The sequence below is a fragment of the Salmo salar genome, unplaced genomic scaffold (assembly GCF_905237065.1).
Source record: "Salmo salar unplaced genomic scaffold, Ssal_v3.1, whole genome shotgun sequence".
NCBI classification, from domain to species: Eukaryota; Metazoa; Chordata; class Actinopteri; order Salmoniformes; family Salmonidae; genus Salmo; species Salmo salar.
In genome coordinates this window covers 12,749-33,525 of record NW_025549352.1, presented here as the reverse complement: position 1 = coordinate 33,525, position 20,777 = coordinate 12,749, and the positions used below count along the sequence as shown (strand labels likewise).

Sequence of the window (20,777 nt, the reverse complement as noted above, 5' to 3'; positions counted from 1 at the left end):
AGTATTAGGTCCCATATTTCTAGCACGCAATGACTACATCAAGCTTGTGACTCTGCAAACTTGTTGTATGCATTTGCAGTTTGTTTTAGATTATGTTGTGCCCAATAGAAATGAATTGTAAATAATGTATTTTTGGAGTCACTTTTATTGTAAATAAAATATGTTTCTGAGCACTTGTACATTAATTTGGAAGCTACCATGATTACGGATAATCATGAATGAATCGTGAATAATGATGAGTGAGAAAGTTACAGAGTAGAGTTGTACTTTTGACTACTTTAATACACTAACTGAATTTGTCCAAATGCTTATGATACCTTCAAAATGGGGGGACTACATACATAAAGTTCTTTCATTTTTAAACGGTAAAACATACAGTATGTATATGAAATAAAAAGGTGGCATTTTGTTCCATCGCCTCATATAAAACATTTGATCTCAAATGCAAAATGGTGGAGTATAGAACCAAAAGTTTTAGCTTCACTGTCCAAATAAATATGTAGGGGAGTGGAGCCTCATATCTGGCGATTCAGGTATTATCAGAAGTCAGTGCCATAGCGACTATGATAAACGGAGTCAGGACGACAAAGGGTTTTGGCTCCGTATGCTGCAGCCACTTTCTAAAACAACCAGCACTTACTTGGAGGTCTAAACTAGTAGCTAGATACAATAGGAAACATGCCAAAATAACTTGAGTTCAGTTGTTGTAGGAGGCATACCATGCATATCACAACTTAAAAAGTAACACCAAAGTATGTTACCATGGTCATTAGGTGCAGCATATGACTGGCTAGATTGTAAAAATCGGAATTTATAGCAGTTGGAGGAGCCAGTGAAGGTTAGTAGTGTTGATGTCAGTCTGTCAACAGGTGCTGTCCCAAACGCTGCAGGGGAGCCTGACGTACTGTACTGCACCGTACAGCTCCCCTCTCACTGAGGGGCTGGCTGCAGATCTGACTGTCAGCAGAGCTCCAGAGTAAACAGACACAGGCTTACGTAACACCATTCTGGCCTGGCCACGGTCAGCAGACCAGACTGCACTGCAGCACATCCTCTCTCTCTCTCTCTCTGAGTTCGGACAGACTGCACTGCAGCACATCTTACCATATCCTTTCTCTCTCTCTCTCTCTCTCTCTCAGAGTCCAAACAGACTGCACAGCAGTACATCTAATCACACCCTCTCTCTCTCTCTGCAACATGTCTATTAATACAGTCCTCTTCTCAACATGTCAGTTATTGAGCCCAAGTTCTTTTCCATCTAATTTAGTAATCACTTGAGCATGCACAGGGTGCACAGGAGGCTGCTGAGTGGAGGATGGCTCATAATAATGGCTGGAACGGAGTGAATAGAATTGTATCAAACACGTGGAAACCATTTATTTGATGTGTTCGATACAATTCCATTTATTCCGTTCCAGCCATTACTATGATTTACTCCTGAGTGGTGCAGCGGTCTAAGGCACTGCATCTCAGTGCTAGAGGCGTCACTACAGACCCTGGTTTGATCCCGGGCTGTATCACAACAGGCCATGATCGGGAGTCCCATAGGGTGGCACACAATTGGCCCAGCATTGTCTGGGTTAGGGGAGGGTTTGGCCATGATTGTAAATAACAATTTGTTCTTAACTGACTTGCCTAGTTAAAAAAAAAAAATTGTACCTTTGTTTTTTTAAATGAGCCCATTCTCCTCAATTAAGGTGCCACTAGAAGCTTATCAGTGAGGCAGTCACTTGAGTTCAGCTGTTTTGTATTTGTTTTCCTAAGGTCCCCACCTAAACTGTCTGGAAAGGGATTGATGTTATCTGGTGTAATTCTTTCTCAACCAGCAGGGGGCGCAAGTCAACCAGCAGGGGGCGCAAGTCCGCCTGTGACAGGGTGGATATGTATGGAGTGAGAATATTCTATTTTGATAGATTTGATCTGATGAGTTGATATCCAAAAGTAAACAGAAATTATAGAGCAGTTTAAAAGCTGTAATTAATGTAGTTATATGCAGTTACAATGCCGACAGGTTTAAGTGCTTTAGTATGTGTGAAAGTATCAAGACATTTGATCTAATATGAGATTAATCAAATATAATACTATAATGATATTGTTTAGCGTTATGCATAAATGTAGTGTATGTTAGCCTACAGTAGGACATGTAATGTATAGAACCCCTGTTGGGTACATTATAAATGGGTTAACGGGTATCCAGCGTTTTGTGGAATTCTTAAGGCAGACCTGCACATCATTGGTCCACTGTTATCAAAGAACCAACGTATGTTCTAAATTGTATTATCTATCATTTCACTTTTGAAATCATTTGTACAATGTTGAAGTGAATCAGTGCACCTCTGGGTGCAAATCATAAAGCATTTCTTATTGGGTTTGTGAAGAATCATTAACCGTTATCATTATCCAGTTGATTGCTACATTGTTATTGATGTAATACTGAAATAGAAAAATATATACCCCATGCAGCAATTGGTGTTCCAGCAACTCTACGCTGTATTGTACTGCAAACACTGAAGTATCTTTTAACTAGAATTCCAAATAACATTGGTAATAGTCTGATTGTGAACTTTTCTGTGTTGGTACAGAGATAGTTGGAGCAACACAAGGACTTGGATGGCTACAGCGGTGAGATAATCTCTTTATGAGCAGTCTCAGGTTGTGAATCAAAACGTAACAGTACTCCAAGCGTGTCCAACATCTCAATGACCAGAGCCTGAGAGCCAGTAAAAACAGAGAGCTTTGCTCTGTAGATCTGCTGAAAGGACGACAGATATGGAACTGCACTCTCCAACACTCAGTGTCTCTCCTGATACAAAGTTACAGCTTTCACAATCTTGCAGTAAAAATGAACACAATCTGAAAACTGAGACAGAGACTCAGGGAGGTGACCTCCTCTCCCACTCTGGCTCTCTGTCCTTGCAGAGATTACGTCATCCCTGTCGTACAGTTCATCTTTCCGTAAGTGTGTGTCTTTGAGAACAATATCCCCAAAGTCTGAATAGAATGTCTGTTCCAGAATAGCTTCATAAGCTGGATAAATCTGTATGACACACGCAGCAAACTGTGATCTTCGGAGTACATACAGTAGTCTACAGCTCAGGTGCAGTAGAAAAATGATCTAACACCGACCTTCAGGTTTTACCATACCCTTCCCACTGACATATTAGCCGAAACAGATAGATATATGCTGACCTCAGTTCCTGACCAGCAGTGTATTCTTTCCCCAGTCTCTTCATGTCCTCTTTGGAGGAAGGGCAGAGGAGATTTAACAGTCAGCTTTTGGCTCATGTCACCTCATTAGACAACACTTCCTACATTAAGTAATTCAAATATGGAAAAGTGTAGAAAGATATTCAATATCAATTAAAACACTAACAGAAATTGATGTTATGTTCCAGAAAAAAAGCACTTAATATGAGCAAACTACTGTACAAACCCAGCCTTGTGATCAAGCAAGGCCTGGTTGAGGTCAGAACCTCCTGTGTTACACTACGAAAGACAGTAAAGGGACAGAGGACCGAGGGAGGAGGACTTCTCATGGTCAGGTGTAGAGCTCTTGCCGTCCTCCCTGCAGACAGGTTCCGTTGAGGCCGTTGAGGCGCTGACGGTCCATGATCTGCAGCACGTCATCCAGGATGGAGGGGCCCAGGTCCAGGTGCAGGGAGAGCAGGGAGCCTGCGTTGGACAAGTAGGGACGCTCCTGAACCCGGTCATCCAGATAGGGGTCCTGGATACACACATCCTCGTCTGATGAAAACCTGGGAGAGGGTGGGCAGAACTGGGAAGTCCTGCTGGGGGAGTCCAGGCCTGGGTGATGGGACATCAGGATCTTGTCATCCAGGTGCAGTCGGGGAGGTTTGGGTGGGGGGGCTGCGTTCTGAGGTGGGTGGGGAACAGTGGGGGGTGCAGAGGTGACAGGCAGAGTGATGGCCTGCAACCCTCCAATGACGGGCAGAGAGAGGGCGTTCTTCAGAAGGGGGGAGCTCTCTGAGGAGGCTGTGTGTCCGCTGATGCTGGCAGTACGGCTGAACTGGAAGGGCTCTGCGTACATGGAAGAGCGCTGGGATAGGCTGTCGCCCTGCTGCCCAGGGAGCAGGTGGAACTTCCCCTCCAGGAAGGACAGGTCCCCAAATAGGTCGTCCTCCCCCCCGCCGCTGCCGATGTGGATGGTGTGGCGGAAGTCCCCAAGTGGAGGACTGATCATGTCCGAGGAGAGGATGTCCCGCAGCTTTTCTTTCTTACCCTTCCTGCTCCGCCGCTTCAGGTATATGGGTGCCTTGGTGGACATGTCTGGAGCCCTCCCTGGGCAGCAGAGACTCAACTCCTGCAACAACGTGGGGGGTGGTGGGGGGAGAGGAGAGGAGGCTGGGAAGAGCTTCTCTCTGAATCAGACAGGAAGAAGGAGAGGGAACCAGGCTGGCTGGCTGAGCTGAGCTGAGCTATTAACAGTCAGGCCTGGTGCTCAGGGAAGACTGCTACTTCTGCAGCCAGCTTTACTGATGAATAGTCCCAAATAAAGTCCACATCACTCTCTTGTAACAGCGCTTCACAGTGAGTAAGAAGTGAGGTTGGCACGACGACTGTTGGAGAGGTTTTTTAGAGAGGTCCGCTCACTGTGTCCACGGTGTCAATCACCTCCCACTGCGGAAACAAGCAGAAGAAAGCCATTAGAATATAAAACTATCATAGAACTGTTGCTCTAAAATGCATGCTATATAAACATGGAGGAGCAATACTCTCATGATATTACATGACGTCTGATGTTCAGAAACTTAATTTGTAAGGAAAATAAACACTCAATTGTAGAAAAACAACCATGACACATAAGAACCCAGAGACCCCTTAGATCTAGTTTGATAGAGTTGAGATGAAAGAAAGTAATTCAATAAATATTTCCATCGTATCATATCAACAACAGGACATGAAATAATCACTCAGTCTATTGTTGTTGGCAATGCAGCATGGGAAAAGGTTCTTATATGGTGAATGCCAGATTGAATGAATCAGGATCCACTGCTGAGGAGTGAAGAGGCGATATGTGAGTGTGAAGGTGTAAATAAGAGAGGACACTTTCAGTAGCATGCCTTGTGGACGAGAGAGAGGTTAGCCTGGTTTAAACCTATTTAGGGAGCTTTAGTGAGGCAGGTGTGTGTCAGGCTGGCAGACAGTAGTTCTGAAGGAGGCAGAGTAAAGTGCTGCTGCTGCTCAGTGAGGGCCTTGGCCAGGCAGAGCAGGAAAACCTGGGTATGAGAGAGAGAGCATGACTTGACATTAACTCATGCTTCTTAGGTTACAGCTATGAGATAGGGATAGCTTTACAGTAGCACCACTGAGTGCACAGGAGGAGCTTGAGCCTCAGGCACTCACAGAATATTTACTTTAATCAGCTACTGTGCACATAGATCACTCAATAACAAAAAACAAAACAGCGTCTCCCTTCTACCAGCATACGAAACACAATACCTGACCTCAACTTGTATGTCAAGTAAACAATGGTACTACTGAATAAAAGCCCCCAAAGGGTACCAGAAGTAACAATATGATGTCACATGATGTCACGGCTGTAGAGCGAGAGAAACTGGTCGAACCAACTTGATCGAAGCTCTGCTGAACCAGAACAGAGTGCATTCTGGGTGGTGACAGATAGCACAGACACACATTGTTAACTAACAGAGAGAATGAGAGTGAGTTTATTTTCCCTTTGTACTTAAACTATTTGCACATTGTTAAAACACAGTACATACAGTTGAAGTTGGAAGTTTACATACACTTATGTTGGAGTCATTAACACTAGTTTTTCAACCACTCCACAAATGTATTATTAACAAACTATAGTTTTGGGTAAGTCGGTTAGGACATCTACTTTGTGCATGACACAAGTAATTTGTCCAACAATTGTTTACAGACAGATTATTTCACTTATAATTCACTGTATCAAAATTCCAGTGGGTCAGAAGTTTACATTCACTAAGTTGACTGTTCCTTTAAACAGTTTGGAAAATTCCAGAAAATTATGTCATGGCTTTAGAAGCTTCTGATAGGCTAATTGACACAATTTGAGTCAATTGGAGGTGTACCTGTGAATGTATTTCAAGGCCTACCTTCAAACTCTGTGCCTCTTTGCTTGACATCATGGGAAAATCAAAAGAAATCAGCCAAGACCTCAGAAGAAATATTATAGACCTCCAAAAGTCTGGTTCATCCTTCGGATGTCAGGTCCTGACCATAGTAAGAGGTTATTTTCAATGGTAGAGTAGGTCAGGGCGTGACAGGGGGTGTTTTGTGTTTTTCTATGTTTTGTATTTCTATGTTTAAGTTCTAGTTTTTCTATTTCTATGTTGTTTTTTGGGGTTGATCTCCAATTGGAGGCAGCTGGTCCTCGTCTCTAATTGGAGATCATATTTAAGTAGGGGCTTTTCTTCCTGGGTTTTGTGGGTTATTATATTTTGTGTAGTGTTTGTTTCTCTCTGCGTCACGGTTTGTTGTTTTGTCTATTCAGTTATTTATGTATTGCAAAATTGCACGGATTAAATAAAATGTGGAACTACAACCACGCTGCACTTTGATCTACTCCTTTCGACAGCCGTGACATGGGAGCAATTTCCGAACGCCTGAAGGTACCACGTTCATCTGTACAAACAATAGTACGCAAGTATAAACACCATGGGACCACGCAGCCGTCATACCACTCAGGAAGGAGGCGCGTTCTGTCTCCTAGAGATGAACGGACTTTGATGTGAAAAGTGCAAATCAATCCCAGAACAACAGCAAAGTACCTTGTGAAGATGCTGGAGGAAACAGGTACAAAAGTATCTATATCTGTAACGCCTTGGCCATATAGGGGTTTTTTGTTCTTTATTTTGGTTAGGCCAGGGTGTTACATTGGGTGGGCGTTCTATGTTCTGTTTCTATGTTTTTGTATTTCTTTGTTTTGGGCCGTGTGTGGCTCCCAATCAGGCACAGCTGAAGTTTGTTGTTGTTGATTGGGAGTCACACATAAGTGCATGTTTTTCCGTTGGAGTTTTGTGCGTAATTGTTTCTGTCATTGTGTTTCACCTGGCAGGACTGTTTGACTGTCAGTTTCTTGTTTTGTTTTTGTATAATGTTCTTTCTCAATTAAATATGACGAACACTAACTCCGCTGCGTTTTGGTCCACTCTCTCTTCAGACAGCCGTTACAGAATTACCCACCACAAAAGGACCAAGCAGCGGAGGAAGGAGCAGCACCAGGAGAGCAGCATGATGGACTCATGGACATGGGAACAGATACTGGACGGAGAGGGACCATGGACTCAGGCTGGGGAGTATTGCCTCCCGCAGTGGGAGATCGAGCGGCGAGAGCGGAGAGGCGATGGTATGAGGAGTGAGAGCGCAACAGGCACGAGAGGCAGCCCCAAGATTTTTTTTGGGGGGGGCACACGGGACAGTCGGCGGTGCCGAGGTCGGAACCAGAGCCAGTCGGGTTGACGTTGGAGGTGAGCGAAGGGTGGAAAGCAGAGACAGTGAAGGAGTTGATAGGGAGATTGGAGGAGAGAGAGATGAGAGACCTGCTGGTTTGGTGCATAAGGCACGGCATTCGCCCTACGGAGCGTGTCAGTGAATTGATGTCACCTGAGTCAGTTCTCCATACTCGTCCTGAGGTGCGTGCTGGCCGTCTGTTGAAGACTGTGCCTGCGCCCAGAAACAGGCCTCCTGCATGTCTTCCCAGCCCTGCACGTCCTGTGCCTACGCCCAGAAACAGGCCTCCTGCATGTCTTCCCAGCCCTGCACGTCCTGTGCCTACGCCCAGAACCAGGCCTCCTGCAAGTCTTCCCATCCTGGTCAGTCCTGTGCCTCCTCCTAGGACCAGTCCACCAGTGGGTCTCCCCATCCTGGTCTGTCCTGTGCCTGCTCCACGGACCAGGCCTCCATTGGGTCTCCCCATCCTGGTTAAGCCTGTGCCTCCTCCTCGGACCAGGCCTCCAGTGTGTCTCCCCATCCTGGTGCGTCCTGTGCCACCTCCCAGGACTAGACCTCCAGTGGGTCTCGCCTGTCCGGATCTGCCAGAGTGGCCCGCCTGTCCGGATCTGCCAGAATGGCCCGCCTGTCCGGATCTGCCAGAGTGGCCCGCCTGTCCGGATCTGCCAGAGTGGCCCGCCTGTCCCGATCTGCCAGAGTGGCCCGCCTGTCCCGATCTGCCAGAGTGGCCCGCCTGTCCCGATCTGCCAGAGTGGCCCGCCTGTCCGGATCTGCCAGAGTGGCCCGCCTGTCCGGATCTGCCAGAGTGGCCCGCCGTGCCGGATCTGCCATCGCCGCCCGCCAGTCCGGATCTGCCATCGCCGCCCGCCAGCCGGGCGCAGCCAGGGTCATCCGCCAGTCGGGCGCAGCAAGGGTCGCCCGCCAGCCGGGCACAGCCATCCCCACCCGCCAGCCGGGCGCAGCCAGGGTCGTCCGCCAGCCGGGCGCAACAAGGGTCGCCCGCCAGCCAGGCAAAGTCAGGGTCGCCCACCAGACCTTCGGCGTGGCCAGGTGCACCACCTAAGAGGGCGACGCCAAGGGTGGGGCAGAGGCCACGTCCCGCACCTGAGCCGCCGCCATAAGAAGGCCCACCCAGACCCTCCCCTTCAGTGTCAGGTTTTGCGGCCGGAGTCCGCACCTTGGGGGGAAGGGGGGGGTACTGTAACGCCCTGGCCATAGAGGGGGTTTTTGTTCTTTATTTTGGATAGGCCAGGGTGTTACATTGGGTGGGCGTTCTATGTTCTGTTTCTATGTTTTTGTATTTCTTTGTTTTGGGCCGTGTGTGGCTCCCAATCAGGCACAGCTGAAGTTCGTTGTTGTTGATTGGGAGTCACACATAAGTGCATGTTTTTCCGTTGGGGTTTTGTGGGTAATTGTTTCTGTCATTGTGTTTCACCTGGCAGGACTGTTTGGCTGTCAGTTTCTTGTTTTGTATAGTGTTCTTTCTCAATTAAATATGACGAACACTAACTCCGCTGCGTTTTGGTCCACTCTCTCTTCAGACAGCCGTTACAATATCCACAGTAAAACGAGTCCTATATCGACATAACCTGAAAGGCAGCTCTGCAAATAAGAAGCCACTGCTCCAAAACTGCCAGACTACGGTTTGCAACTGCACATGGGGACAAAGATTGTACTTTTTGGAGAAATGTCCTCTGGTCTGATGAAACAAAAATAGAACTGTTTGACCATAATGACCATTGTTATGTTTGGAGGAAAAAGGGGGAGACTTGCAAGCCGAAGAACCCCATCCCAACCGTGAAGCACGGGGGTGGCAGCATCATGTTGTGGGGGTGCTTTGCTGCAGGAGGGACTGTTGCACTTCACAAAGTAGATGGCATCATGAGGAAGGACAATTATGTGGACATATTGAAGCAACATCTCAAGACATCAGTCAGGAAGTTAAAGCTTGGTCGCAAATGGGTCTTTCAAATGGACAATGACCCCAAGCATACTTCCAAAGTTGTGCCAAAATGGCTTAAGGACAACAAAGTCAAGGTATTGGAGTGGCCATCACAAATCCCTAACCTCAATCCTATAGAAAATGTGTGGACAGAACTGAAAAAGCGTGTGCGATCAAGGAGGCCTACAAACCTGACTCCAGTTACACCAGCTCTGTCAGGAGGAATGGGCCAAAATTCACCCAATTTATTGTGGGAAGCTTGTAGAAGGCTACCCGAAACGTTTGACCCAAGTTAAACAATTTAAAGGCAATGCTACCAAATACTAATTGAGTGTATGTAAACTTCTGACCCACTGGGAATGTGATGAAAGAAATAAAAGCTGAAATAAATCACTCTCTACTATTATTCTGACATTTCACATTCTTAAAATAAAGTAGTGATCCTAACTGACCTAAGACAGGGAATTTTTACTAGGATTAAATGTCAGGAATTGTGAAAAACTGAGTTTAAATGTATTTGGCTAAGGTGTATGTAAACTTCCGACTTCAACTGTAGCTAATAATATAACATTTAAAAAGCCTTTATTACTTTGCGATAGACAGAAGGTAGCAGTGCTAACTGAATCACTGGTCTGTGGAGATAATGACAGACAGAGAGAGAAGTGCCTCATCTCTAGCTGCATTCTGTTTGGCCACAGTGAAGGAGTCTCTCTCAGACATGCCATTGGGGACCCAGACTGTGTACGTGAATACTTTGCAATGGTCTAAAGCACACAATCTATCTGTTTCATTCAAACGAGCAGGGTAGAAGACCCATCAGGATGATTAGAATTGAATAATACATTAGGATACTTCACTGAAAAGGTTTGGACAAAACAACATTGTAATGAGATTCTAGCCTTGTCGCAGATCCCTTGTCTTGTTCGTATGGAAAAGCTATACATCTGCTGACCAGACTAATGAAATTCCTTTGCCTCCATAAAATGTATTTGTCAGAGTTAATGATCACTCTAATCAAAGGTCAATAGTATTCAAACCTGGTAACAATGGGTTTGAAAAGACTTATACACATACTGTGTTTAAATATCATGTATGTTTAACACAATAAAACACACTCCCTTTCACATAGGCCTACTCACTCAAACACTCAGAGTGAGCACTTCTCTTGCACATACTGTAGTAAGCAGTTTCCAAGGCCTGTCAGGCACATTTGAAAGAATGCTTCAGTGCTTTGTCAACATAAAGCAGCCAAGATCTTGGCAGACCTGTGGGATTAAAGACTGGTTGTGGTCACATGATATTAATAATGGCTTTTTTTTTGCACCGGTTCAGGAACAAAGACAGACGACTACTCAAGTGCAACCGTCTCGGAGGCCAAGGTGACCACCAGGGTTGAAATTATAAACCCCAGCCGCAGATACAGCCACTGGCACAGCCCAGCCAAGAGCCAAAGCTGAGGGACATCTTACCTGAGCCGTTACTTCAGACACATTGGCCATCTGAGTTGTGTGTGACACCACTGCTCCCCTTATCCAAGGTGATGAAGGAGCCAATGTTGTGGAGACAGTCTTGTGACATGCCCTGCTTTTCTCCGAAAAGCAACCAGAACTTGACCATCAAGGAACCACAGCAAGAAGCCACAGCAAGAAGCCACAGCAAAGAGCCACAGCAAAGAGCCATAGTGGAATAAATACAATGCAGACAAACGCGGGGTTTCCATTCCAGACATTACAATGAGTGCGTCCTCCTATAACTCTTCCTCACCAGCCGCCACATAGCTCTTTGTTTCCAGACATTTTATCATGCATGGTATTTTCCTATTTTTAGTCATTCAGTTCCAGTTTTCACAAAAAGTGGGGAAAACACAGGCAGAATAAGATTGAACTGAGAACCTCACTGAAGCACTTTCAACACAATTTCAAGGAGGTAAAAAAAAATATATAATACACTGGAAAAATAAAGATAGGATTCTGAAGGGTCTGTTTTGACATGCCCTTTTTATATTTGTACAGCTTCCAAAAATGTACAGCTTCTTGTGTGTCAACGTTTCCAACAAGCAAGACGAGAGCTGAATCCATGAAATGACCAGGCTTTGTAAGCCAGCTCTTAACTGCCACAGCTGAGATAGAACAATGCTTGGTGAAGCCCTTGAAAAGCTTGTTCATTTGTTAGATATTGTATGGGACATACTGTCACAACATGTTTGTCCCAGGCTGCCATTGACAGAAATCACACAAAGAGAACTCTCAGAGGTCTAAGGAGGACATTGTTCACCCAGAACATACTGTTGACTGCAACCGAGTGCTTTTTTGAACAATGCTCGCAGTGTCACCATTCAAATGACTCTGTCACAGGAGGCCAGTGAGAGACAACAGGCCTCAACGGCTGAAGGGATGATCATGTCATTCAGAGTTTGAAAGAATTTCACTGCTGCAGGGCTGGAGAATTATGGTCTGTTTGAAAGAAGTCAGGTGGTAGAAAAAAAACATCCCTCACAAGCCACACCTGAAAGTGATTAGGAGATCTGGAGCTGAACGTTTTTTGGATGGTATTTTAGATTCCTTTCTCATGATACAAACAGAACCAGACAGACAATTCTTTCAAAAATCCTTACCTATTAAGGATCATTTGGGAATGCTCAGCTAGGGTAGGAAAGGGTTGTGAATGTGGGATGTTTGGTCAACAATAATAGAACAGTATAATTTGCATAAACATATCAACTAATGAATTTGAGGATTGTAGCGCACTACCCCAAATCCACCTCTGTCCCAAGAAGAGGACACGTTTCTATCAACACATACTTCGTCAACAAATACAGGACAAATGAAGAGTAAATTCAGATGAGCAGAAGGGAACAGGTCATTCCCAATGATGATGAATATTTTTTTATATTGTTAGAAATGTTCCCTAGTATCTAGAATATCATTTAAGAGGTGTGCTGCAAAAGGGTTGACTAATGGGCTAACATAAATATGGAATCCTCAAAATAAGATGAGTCCAATTTGGTCACATTAAACATTGTCTGTAAAACTCTGACGTTTGATGAGGCAGATAATGTCGGAGGACGGTTTTCCTCAGTACCTCTCCTATTCATCTATTTCTAGGATACCTAGGTTATATTTTATATAATGTCTACTCGTTACACGCATCTTAGCTGCTGTACGCAGCATTCAAGAAGGTAGAATAGATTAGATCTGCTTACCTCACCGATGCCAGTTGTCCGAAATGACAGCCCTGACTTTTACCAATAAGACCGGTCTCCTCTGCGCCCTGCATAGAGCGGGGGTCGGATATTTGAGTGTGCGTAAATAATGTCAGAAGTCCCTGTGCTTGGCGAGCGTAGGTGCTTTCACCGGACAAATAACCGCTTCTTCATATGATGTCATGGTCCATAGGCTGCTAAAGCAACGATGTGCTGATATCGTAGAATCAGAGATGCGCTATACCTCTTATCCCTAATTATCGCTTTCTCACTTTGCTTTGAGTGCGCGCTTAAATAATGCTGAATAGCTGGAAACTCTGTCACTGGATTTCGCGCAGAACCCTTTTGATGGCCTATTCCTCAGGGTCCCACAGTGCGCATATCACCTTAACAAACTCCCGATGGTAAAACAAATAAAACGACAGTTCTCCTCAGTGAACATTCCATGAAAGAGCTGTAATCCAGGGCGGGCTTCTGCTCCGGTGGACAATATGTCTTCCTCGTTCCTACAAATTCCAACACATCATGCGCTTCCGTCGCTGTTCAGATGTGCGCGCACACTGACTCACAGTTACACCCGGTGTTTGTCAGTGGAATCACACACCTCTTTTTGACACAGGGGAGTTGGCTGTGGAGAGCTATTCATTAGCACATATTTGTTTATTTGGAATCTCCATTCAATCATTTGGAACAATTGAAATAGTGCAGTCATAATCTCACGTGAAATGTTTATTTTGGACTCTTTAATGTGCCTATTATAGAAGATAAGATCGAGAGGAGTGAGTCGAACCATACGAATAGACCTGTAAGGAAGGAGAGCAAAAAGGGCTAACTAATGCTACTGTGTGCCTGGTGCCCAAATCTGTGCCAAACGTGCATGGCACATTTGGCGGGAAGGAAACCGTTATAGCTGTTCCATTCTGATAACCTGAAACCAACGAAAGACTACAATGCAACCTCCACAACGGGCATCAGTCCATGCTGTGTCATTTTGAAATCTTCTGTGGTCAGTTGCTATTTCCTTAAACGTACCTTATAAAGGTAATATTAAGTCCCACAGGTCTATAATATTCACATGTATTTGATTTTGAAGCTAATTATGTTAACATAGGTATGTGTAAGAAAGCAACCTGCTTCCTCTGAATCCAATGTAGACCTATGCAACCCAAAGTTTGAGCTAGTCTACAATCAATAGAGCACATTTTACACTTGTCACTCAGGGATAGGCCTATGTGCTATCACCTACATGAGACAGTTAAACCAAACCAAATAATTGTATTTGACACATGCTTTGTAAACAAGGGGTGTAGAATAACAGTGAAATGCTTACTTACTGCCCTTCCCGACAATCCAGATAGAAAAATAGAGCAATTATAACACGAGGAATAAATACACAATGAGTAATAGTAACTTGGCTATACACACGGCAGTACCGAATCGATGTGCGAGGTACGAGGAAATTGAGGTAGAAATATACAGTGCATTCGGATAGTATTCAGACACTTCAACTTTTTTCACATTTTGTGATGTTACAGCCTTATTCCAACATGGATTTAAAAAACAATATTTTTTCTTTAATCAATCTATACACAATACCCCATAACTACAAAGCAAGAACAGGTTTTAAATAATAATAATAATAATAATAATAATAATAATAATAATAATAAATAAAAAACTTAAATATCACATTAAATAAGTGTTCAGACCCTTTACTCAGTACTTTGCTGAAGCACCTTTGGCAGTGATTGGCACACCTGTATTTGGGGAATTTATCCATTCTTTTCTGCAGATCCTCTCAAGCTCTGTCAGGTTGGATGGAGAGCATCGCTGCACAGCTATTTTCAGGTCTCTCCAGAGATGTTCGATCGGGTTCAATGTTCGATCAGGCTCTGGCTGGCCCACTCAAGGACATTCAGAGACTTGTCCCAAAGCCACTCCTGTGTTGTCTTGGTTGTGTGCTTAGGGTCATTGTCCTGTTGGAAGAACCTTCACCCCCAGTCTGAGGTCCTGAACGCTCTGGAGCAGGTTTTCATCAAGGATCTCTGTGTACTTTGCTCCGTTCATCTTTCCCTCGATCCTGACTAGTCTCCAAGTCCCTGCCGCTGAAAAACATCCCCACAGCATGATGCTGCCACCACCGTGCTTCACCGTAGGGATGGTGCCAGGTTTCCTCCAGACGTGACGCTTGGCATTCAGGCCAAAGAGTTCAATCTTGGTTTCATCAGACCAGAGAATCTTGTTTCTCATGGTCTGATAGTCTTTTGGTGCCTTTTGGAAAACTCCAAGCTGGCTGTGATGTGCCTTTTACTGAGGAGTGGCTTCCGTCTGGCTACTCTACCATAGATGGTCTCCACAGAGGAACTCTGGAGCTCTGTCAGAGTGACCATTGGGTTCTTGGTCACCTCCCTGACCAAAGCCCTTCTACCCTGATTGCTCAGTTTGGCCGGGTGGCCAGTTCTAGGAAGAGTCTTGGTGGTTCCAAACTTCTTCCATTTAAGAATGATGGAGACCACTGTGTTCTTGGGGACCTTCAATGCTGCAGAAATGTTTTGGTACCCTTCCCCAGGTCTGTGCCTCGACATAATCCTGTCTCGGAGCTCAAAGGACAATTCCTACGACCTCATGGCTTGGTTTTTGCTATAACATGCACTGTCAACTGTGGGTCCTTATTTATATCGACAGGTGTGTGCCTTTCCAAATCATGTCCAATCAATTGAATTTACCACAGGTGGACTCCAATCAAGTTGTAGAAACATCTCAAGGATGATCAATGGAAACAGGATGCACCTGAGCTCAATTTCGAGTCTCATAGCAAAGGGTCTGAATACTTCTGTAAATAATGTATTTCAGTTTATTTTTATATATTTTAATTTGCAACAATTTCTAAAAACCTGTTTTCGCTTTGTCATTATGGGGTATTGTATGTAGATTGATGAGGAAAATTAATTATTTCATATATTTTAGAATTAGGCTGTAACATAACAAAATGTGAAAAAAGTCAAAGGGTCTTAATACTTTCTGAATGCTCTGTACATACAGTATAGGTAGGGGTAAAGTAACTAGGCAACAGGATAGATAATAAACAGCATATGTGATGAGTCAAAAGAGTTAGTGCAAAAAGGGTCAATGCAAATAGCCCAGGTAGCTGTTTGGTTAACTATTACCAGTCTTATGGCTTGGGGGTAGAAGCTGTTCAGGGTCCTGTTGGTTCCAGCCTGTGGGTGGATCGGTACTGCTTGGCATGTGGTAGCAGAGAGAACAGTCTATAACTTGAGTGGTTAGAGTCTGACAATTTTTAGAGCCTTCCGCTGTGCCTTGTTTAGAGGTCCTGGATGGCAGGGAGCTCTGCCCCAGTGATATACTGGGCCATACGTACTACCCTCTGTAGCGCCTTGTGGTCAGATGCCTAGCAGTTGCCATACCAAGCTGTGATGCAGCCAGTCAAGCTGCTCTCAGTGGTGCAGCTGTAGACTTTTTGATGATCCAAGGGCCCGTGCCAAATCTTTTCAGCCTCCTGAGGGGGAAGAGGCATTGTCGTACCTTCTTCACGACTCTGTTGGGGTGTTTGGGCCATGTTATTTCCTTAGTGATATGGACGCAGAGGAACTTGAATCTCTCGACCACTACAGCCCCATCGATGTGGATGGGGGCGTTCTCGGCCCTCCATTTCCTGTAGTTCACGATCAGCTCCTTTGTCTTGGTGACGTTGAGGGAGAGGTTGTTGTCTTGGCACCACACTACCAGGTCACTGACCTCCTCCCTATAGGCTGTCTCATCGTCAGCATTGACCAGCCCTACCACCATTGTCTCGTCAGAAAACTTAATGATTGTGTTTAAGTCGTGCGTGGCCAAGCAGTCATGGGTGAACAGAGAGTACAGAAGGGGACTATGCACACAACATTGAGGGGCCCCCGTGTTAAGGGTCAGTGTGGAGGATTTGTTGTTCCCTACCCTCGTCACCAGGGGGCAGCCCATCAGGGAGTCCAGGATCCAGTTGCAGAGGGAGTTGTTCAGTGCCAGGGAGTTGTTCAGTGCCAGGGTCCTGAGCTTAGTGATGAGCTTGGAGGGTACTATGGTGTTGAACGCTGAGCTGTAGTCAATGAACAGCATTCTCACATAGATGTTCCTCTTGTCCAGGTGGGAAAGGGAAGTGTGGAGTGCAATAGAGGTTGCGTCATCTGTGGATCTTTCTTGTGCATGTTAACCTGTTTAAAGGTCTTACTCACATCAGCTACGGAGAGGCAGCTTTAGCCTTTAGCTCAGGGAGGATGTTGCTTGTAAGAGCTTCTGGTTGGAATATGTACGTGGTCACTGTAGGGACAATGTCTTCGATGCACTTATTATTGAAGCCGGTGACTGATGTGGTAAACTCCTCAATGTTATCAGATGAATCCCGGAACATATTCCAGTCTGCGCTAGTGAAACAGTCCTGTAGTTTAGCATTCGCTTCATCAAACCACTTCTGTATTGAGTGTGTCACAGGTACTTCCTGTTTGAGTTTTTGCTTGTAAGAAGGAATCAGGAGGATAGAGTTATGATCAGATTTGCCAAAGGGAGGGCAAGGGAGTATGCATTTCTGTGTGTGATCTAGGTGATCTAGAATTTTGTTCCCTCTAGTTGCACAGGTGACATGCTGGTAAAATGGATTTCAGTTTCCCTGCATTAAAATCACCGGCCACGACAAGTGCCGCCTCGGGGTGTGCATTTTCTTGTTTGCTTATGGCCCTATACAGCTCATTGAGTGCGGTCTTAGTGCCAGTATAGACAGCTATGAAAAATATAGATGAAAACTCTCTTTGTAAATAGTATGGTCTGCAGCTTATCATGAGGTATTCTATCTCAGACAAGCAAAAACTAGAGACTTTCTTAGCGTTTGAGATCGTGCACCAGTTGTTAAAAAACTTCTTCCGGATCTGTGTCCCTTTCACGGGATGGTTGAGCTAACATAGGCTAATGCGATTAGCATGAGGTTGTATGTAACAAGAACATTTCCCAGGACATAGACATATCTGATATTGGCATAAAGCTAAAATTCTTGTTAATCTAACTGCACTGTCCAATTTACAGTAGCTATTACAGTGAAAGAATACCAAGCTATTGTTTGAGGAGAGTGCACAATTTTGAACATGAAAAGTTATAAATAAACAAATCAGGCACATTTTGGGAGTCTTGATACTAAATTTTGAACAGAAATGCAATGGTTCATTGGATCAGTCTAAAACTTTCCACATACACTGATGCCATCTAGTGGGCAAAATCTAAATTGCACCTGGGCTGGAATAATACATTATGGCCTTTCTCTTGCATTTCAAAGATGATGGTACAAAAACAAACAAAAGAACGGTTGTTTTTTCTTTGTATTATCTTTTACCAGATCTATTGTGTATTATTCTACTACATTCCTTTCACATTTCCATAAATTTCAAAGTGTTTCCTTTGAAATTGTACCAAGAATATGCATATCCTTGCTCCAGGGCCTGAGATACAGGCAGTTAGATTTAGGCAAAAATGGAAAAAAAGGGGCTAATCCTTAAGCGGTTTTAACAAAGACACACCCCTCCCCCCTCATCTTACTCAAGGCTGCTGACCGGTCTTGACAATACATTGAAAAACCCAGCGAGACGTATATGATCAATGTCCTTGTTCAGCCACGACTCTGTGAAACAGAATATTACAGTTCTTCAGGTCCCGTTGATATGATAGTTTCGATAGAGCTCAAAACATTAGCCATGATTTACGATAAGTGATTACCACTATGTGCTCTTTTAGCAACGGCAGCAAACACGTGGTGAACATAAGAGAGGCATAGTACAATGATGGCAGCATTTAAAAAATGCAACAACCCTCCTCTGATAGCTATTTGGGCATTGATTCAACGAACATGTCATAACGTCTGTTTTTAATGACATCTGAACTCCAACCAAAGCATGTGCAGGCAATTTTTTAAAGGATTTCATAACCTGTAAAAACAAAGCTGTTCATACAATCTGAGTGTAGCCTACACATGGTTGGGTTGAAGCCGATTTTGAGTAGAGAGCTACTAACAAGGCTGTAGAGGGAACAGTTCTGGTCCGGATAAGGGCAGACTAACTATTGTATTTCCCCTTCCTCCTTTCCATACAGCCCAAAATACAGCCCAGATGTTAGGGAATGTTTGTTTCACCAACCTGTGTTCATGCTGTAGCCTGAGCTTTAGTCCTTTCAGGATCTGTTCTTTTAGTTTCTTTCCCACCAGGTCCTTGGATTGGTAAACCGAAAAAAGACATGTGTACTTTCAGCTCTCCAGTGTTCAGACTGTTCATCACCCCTCCCAGTGCTTGCCTTGCTGTCATGCATAATGCATAAGAGCTTAAGCAAGAAAAAAGTACTTTCAATTGTTGGGAAAGGGCTCGTAAGTAAGCATTTCACGATAAAGTCTACTTCTGTTGTATTCGGCGCATGTGACAAATACAATTTAATTTGAAAGTCATGCAAACACAAACCCACAGATTTTTGCTTACTAGAGAAAGTATGAGTGATTATGAAACCATTTCAATCAAAACAGTTAACTAGGTTTCTGGAAAATTAAAACACATTTTATAAATCAATTTACACTCAAGAAAACAATGTTTTTCAGTGTGAGATGATAAAAAAGCTAATTGCATAACTCACACAAGCTTCTCAAAGCACACAAATAACATTATGTTGATCATACTCTGAACTCGTTTGATTGAAGTTTGATTGAATAGGATCCTGAGTGTTCAAAACCCAGTCAAAGACACATTCATATCATCATCCTCATCCTTTCATGAAGGCATGAAAAACAAGAGTTAGACAACTTACTGAACCATCTCCTTTTTTAACTCCATTATACAAAATGTATCTCGTTTTCTTTTCTAATCATGTCAACGTTTTTAAATGTTGATATTCGGTTGATCAGTACAATTTGCTTGGGAGAGCTGAATCCTTCCACTGCAGCGTGAACTCCTTGTCTTTTCTCTAGGAGCTTTAACGGTCGCAGGATAACAGGCCATTGTTAGGTTCAGAAAGTGGGGACCTAAAAGAAGGGGGGCTCAGGCGCTTTTTAAAATTGCCTCAATATATTGTAGCTAGTTGCCAAGGTATCCAAGACACTTGATTGAGTTTGTTATGGCCATTGACATATCTTTATTAACAGAAAGAATGAAGATTGAAAAGTGACAGTTTAGATTAGAGTTTATATCATGCCTACAAGCTCTTAGAACACCATGTAAATGTCATTGACCCTCCTCTTTGCATCAGAATTATGAAGAAGAGAATGAAGAGTTTTCATTTGCTTACTCAAAATAGAAATCATCCAATGTATGACCACCACACTTAAAATCAGTCCTCCAGTTACTGGTACAGTTAAATAAGCTATCAATTGAGAACACGCAAATATTATTTATATAGACCCCTCGGTCTTCTCCACAAATACCTGCACATCAGAGGAGGCTGGTGGGAGGAGCTATAGGAGGACGGGCTCATTGTAGGAGGACACACTCATTGTCAGAGGAAGGCCCAAAAAATTGTCAAAGACTCCAGTCACCAAAGTCATAGACTGTTCTCTCTGCTACCACACGGCAAGAGGTGCCGGAATGCCAAGTCTAGTACTAAAAGTCTCCATAACAGCTTTTACCCCCAAGCCATGAGACTGCTGAACAATTAATCAAATGGCCACCCGGACTATTTGCATTTACACTCCCCGTTTGTTTTTACACTGCTGCTACCCGCTGTCTATTATCTATACATAGTCACTTTACCCATACCTACATGTACAAATTACCTCACCTAACCTGTACCCCTGCACATTGACTCTGTACCAGTAACCCCTGTATATAGCCTCGTCATTGTTATTGTGTTACTTTATATAATTATTTACTTTAGTTTATTTGGTAAATATTTTCTTCACTTTTTCATGAACTGCATTGTTGGTTAAGGGCTTGTAAGTAAGCATTTCACGGTAAGGTCTACACCTGTTGTATTCGGTGCATGTGACAAATAAAATTTGATTTGTAATGGCTGGAATGGAATCAATGGAACAGAGTCAAACGTGGTTTCCATACCGTGCATTTGGAAAGTATTCAGACCCTTTGACCTTTCCACATTTTGTTACGTTACAGCCTTATTCTAAATATATATAGATTTTTTTAATCTCATCAATCCACAAACAATACC

At 44.0% G+C, this 20,777-nt stretch overlaps 1 protein-coding gene across 2 annotated transcripts; it reads right to left on the bottom strand.

Moving 5' to 3' along the window:
- Window positions 1-264: 264 nt before the first annotated feature.
- LOC106563449 (cdc42 effector protein 2) lies at window positions 265-18,923 on the bottom strand. 2 transcript variants are annotated; one of them, XM_014129040.2, is made up of 2 exons: window positions 18,770-18,923; window positions 265-4,638 (listed from the first exon to the last, which is right to left on the bottom strand). In XM_014129040.2, exon 2 carries the CDS (start codon window positions 4,283-4,285, stop codon window positions 3,539-3,541), a length of 747 nt encoding a protein of 248 aa, XP_013984515.1. In that variant the 5' UTR covers window positions 4,286-4,638; window positions 18,770-18,923; the 3' UTR covers window positions 265-3,538. The 2 variants fall into 2 exon arrangements, with proteins under 2 accessions (XP_013984515.1, XP_013984514.1); XM_014129039.2 differs by lacking the exon at window positions 18,770-18,923 and adding an exon at window positions 12,600-13,164.
- Window positions 18,924-20,777: the final 1,854 nt, after the last annotated feature.

What these genes read in the sequence shown, in the direction of transcription:
- LOC106563449 (XM_014129040.2), bottom strand. Translation starts at nt 4,285, where the DNA reads ATGTCCACCAAGGCACCCATATACCTGAAGCGGCGGAGCAGGAAGGGT.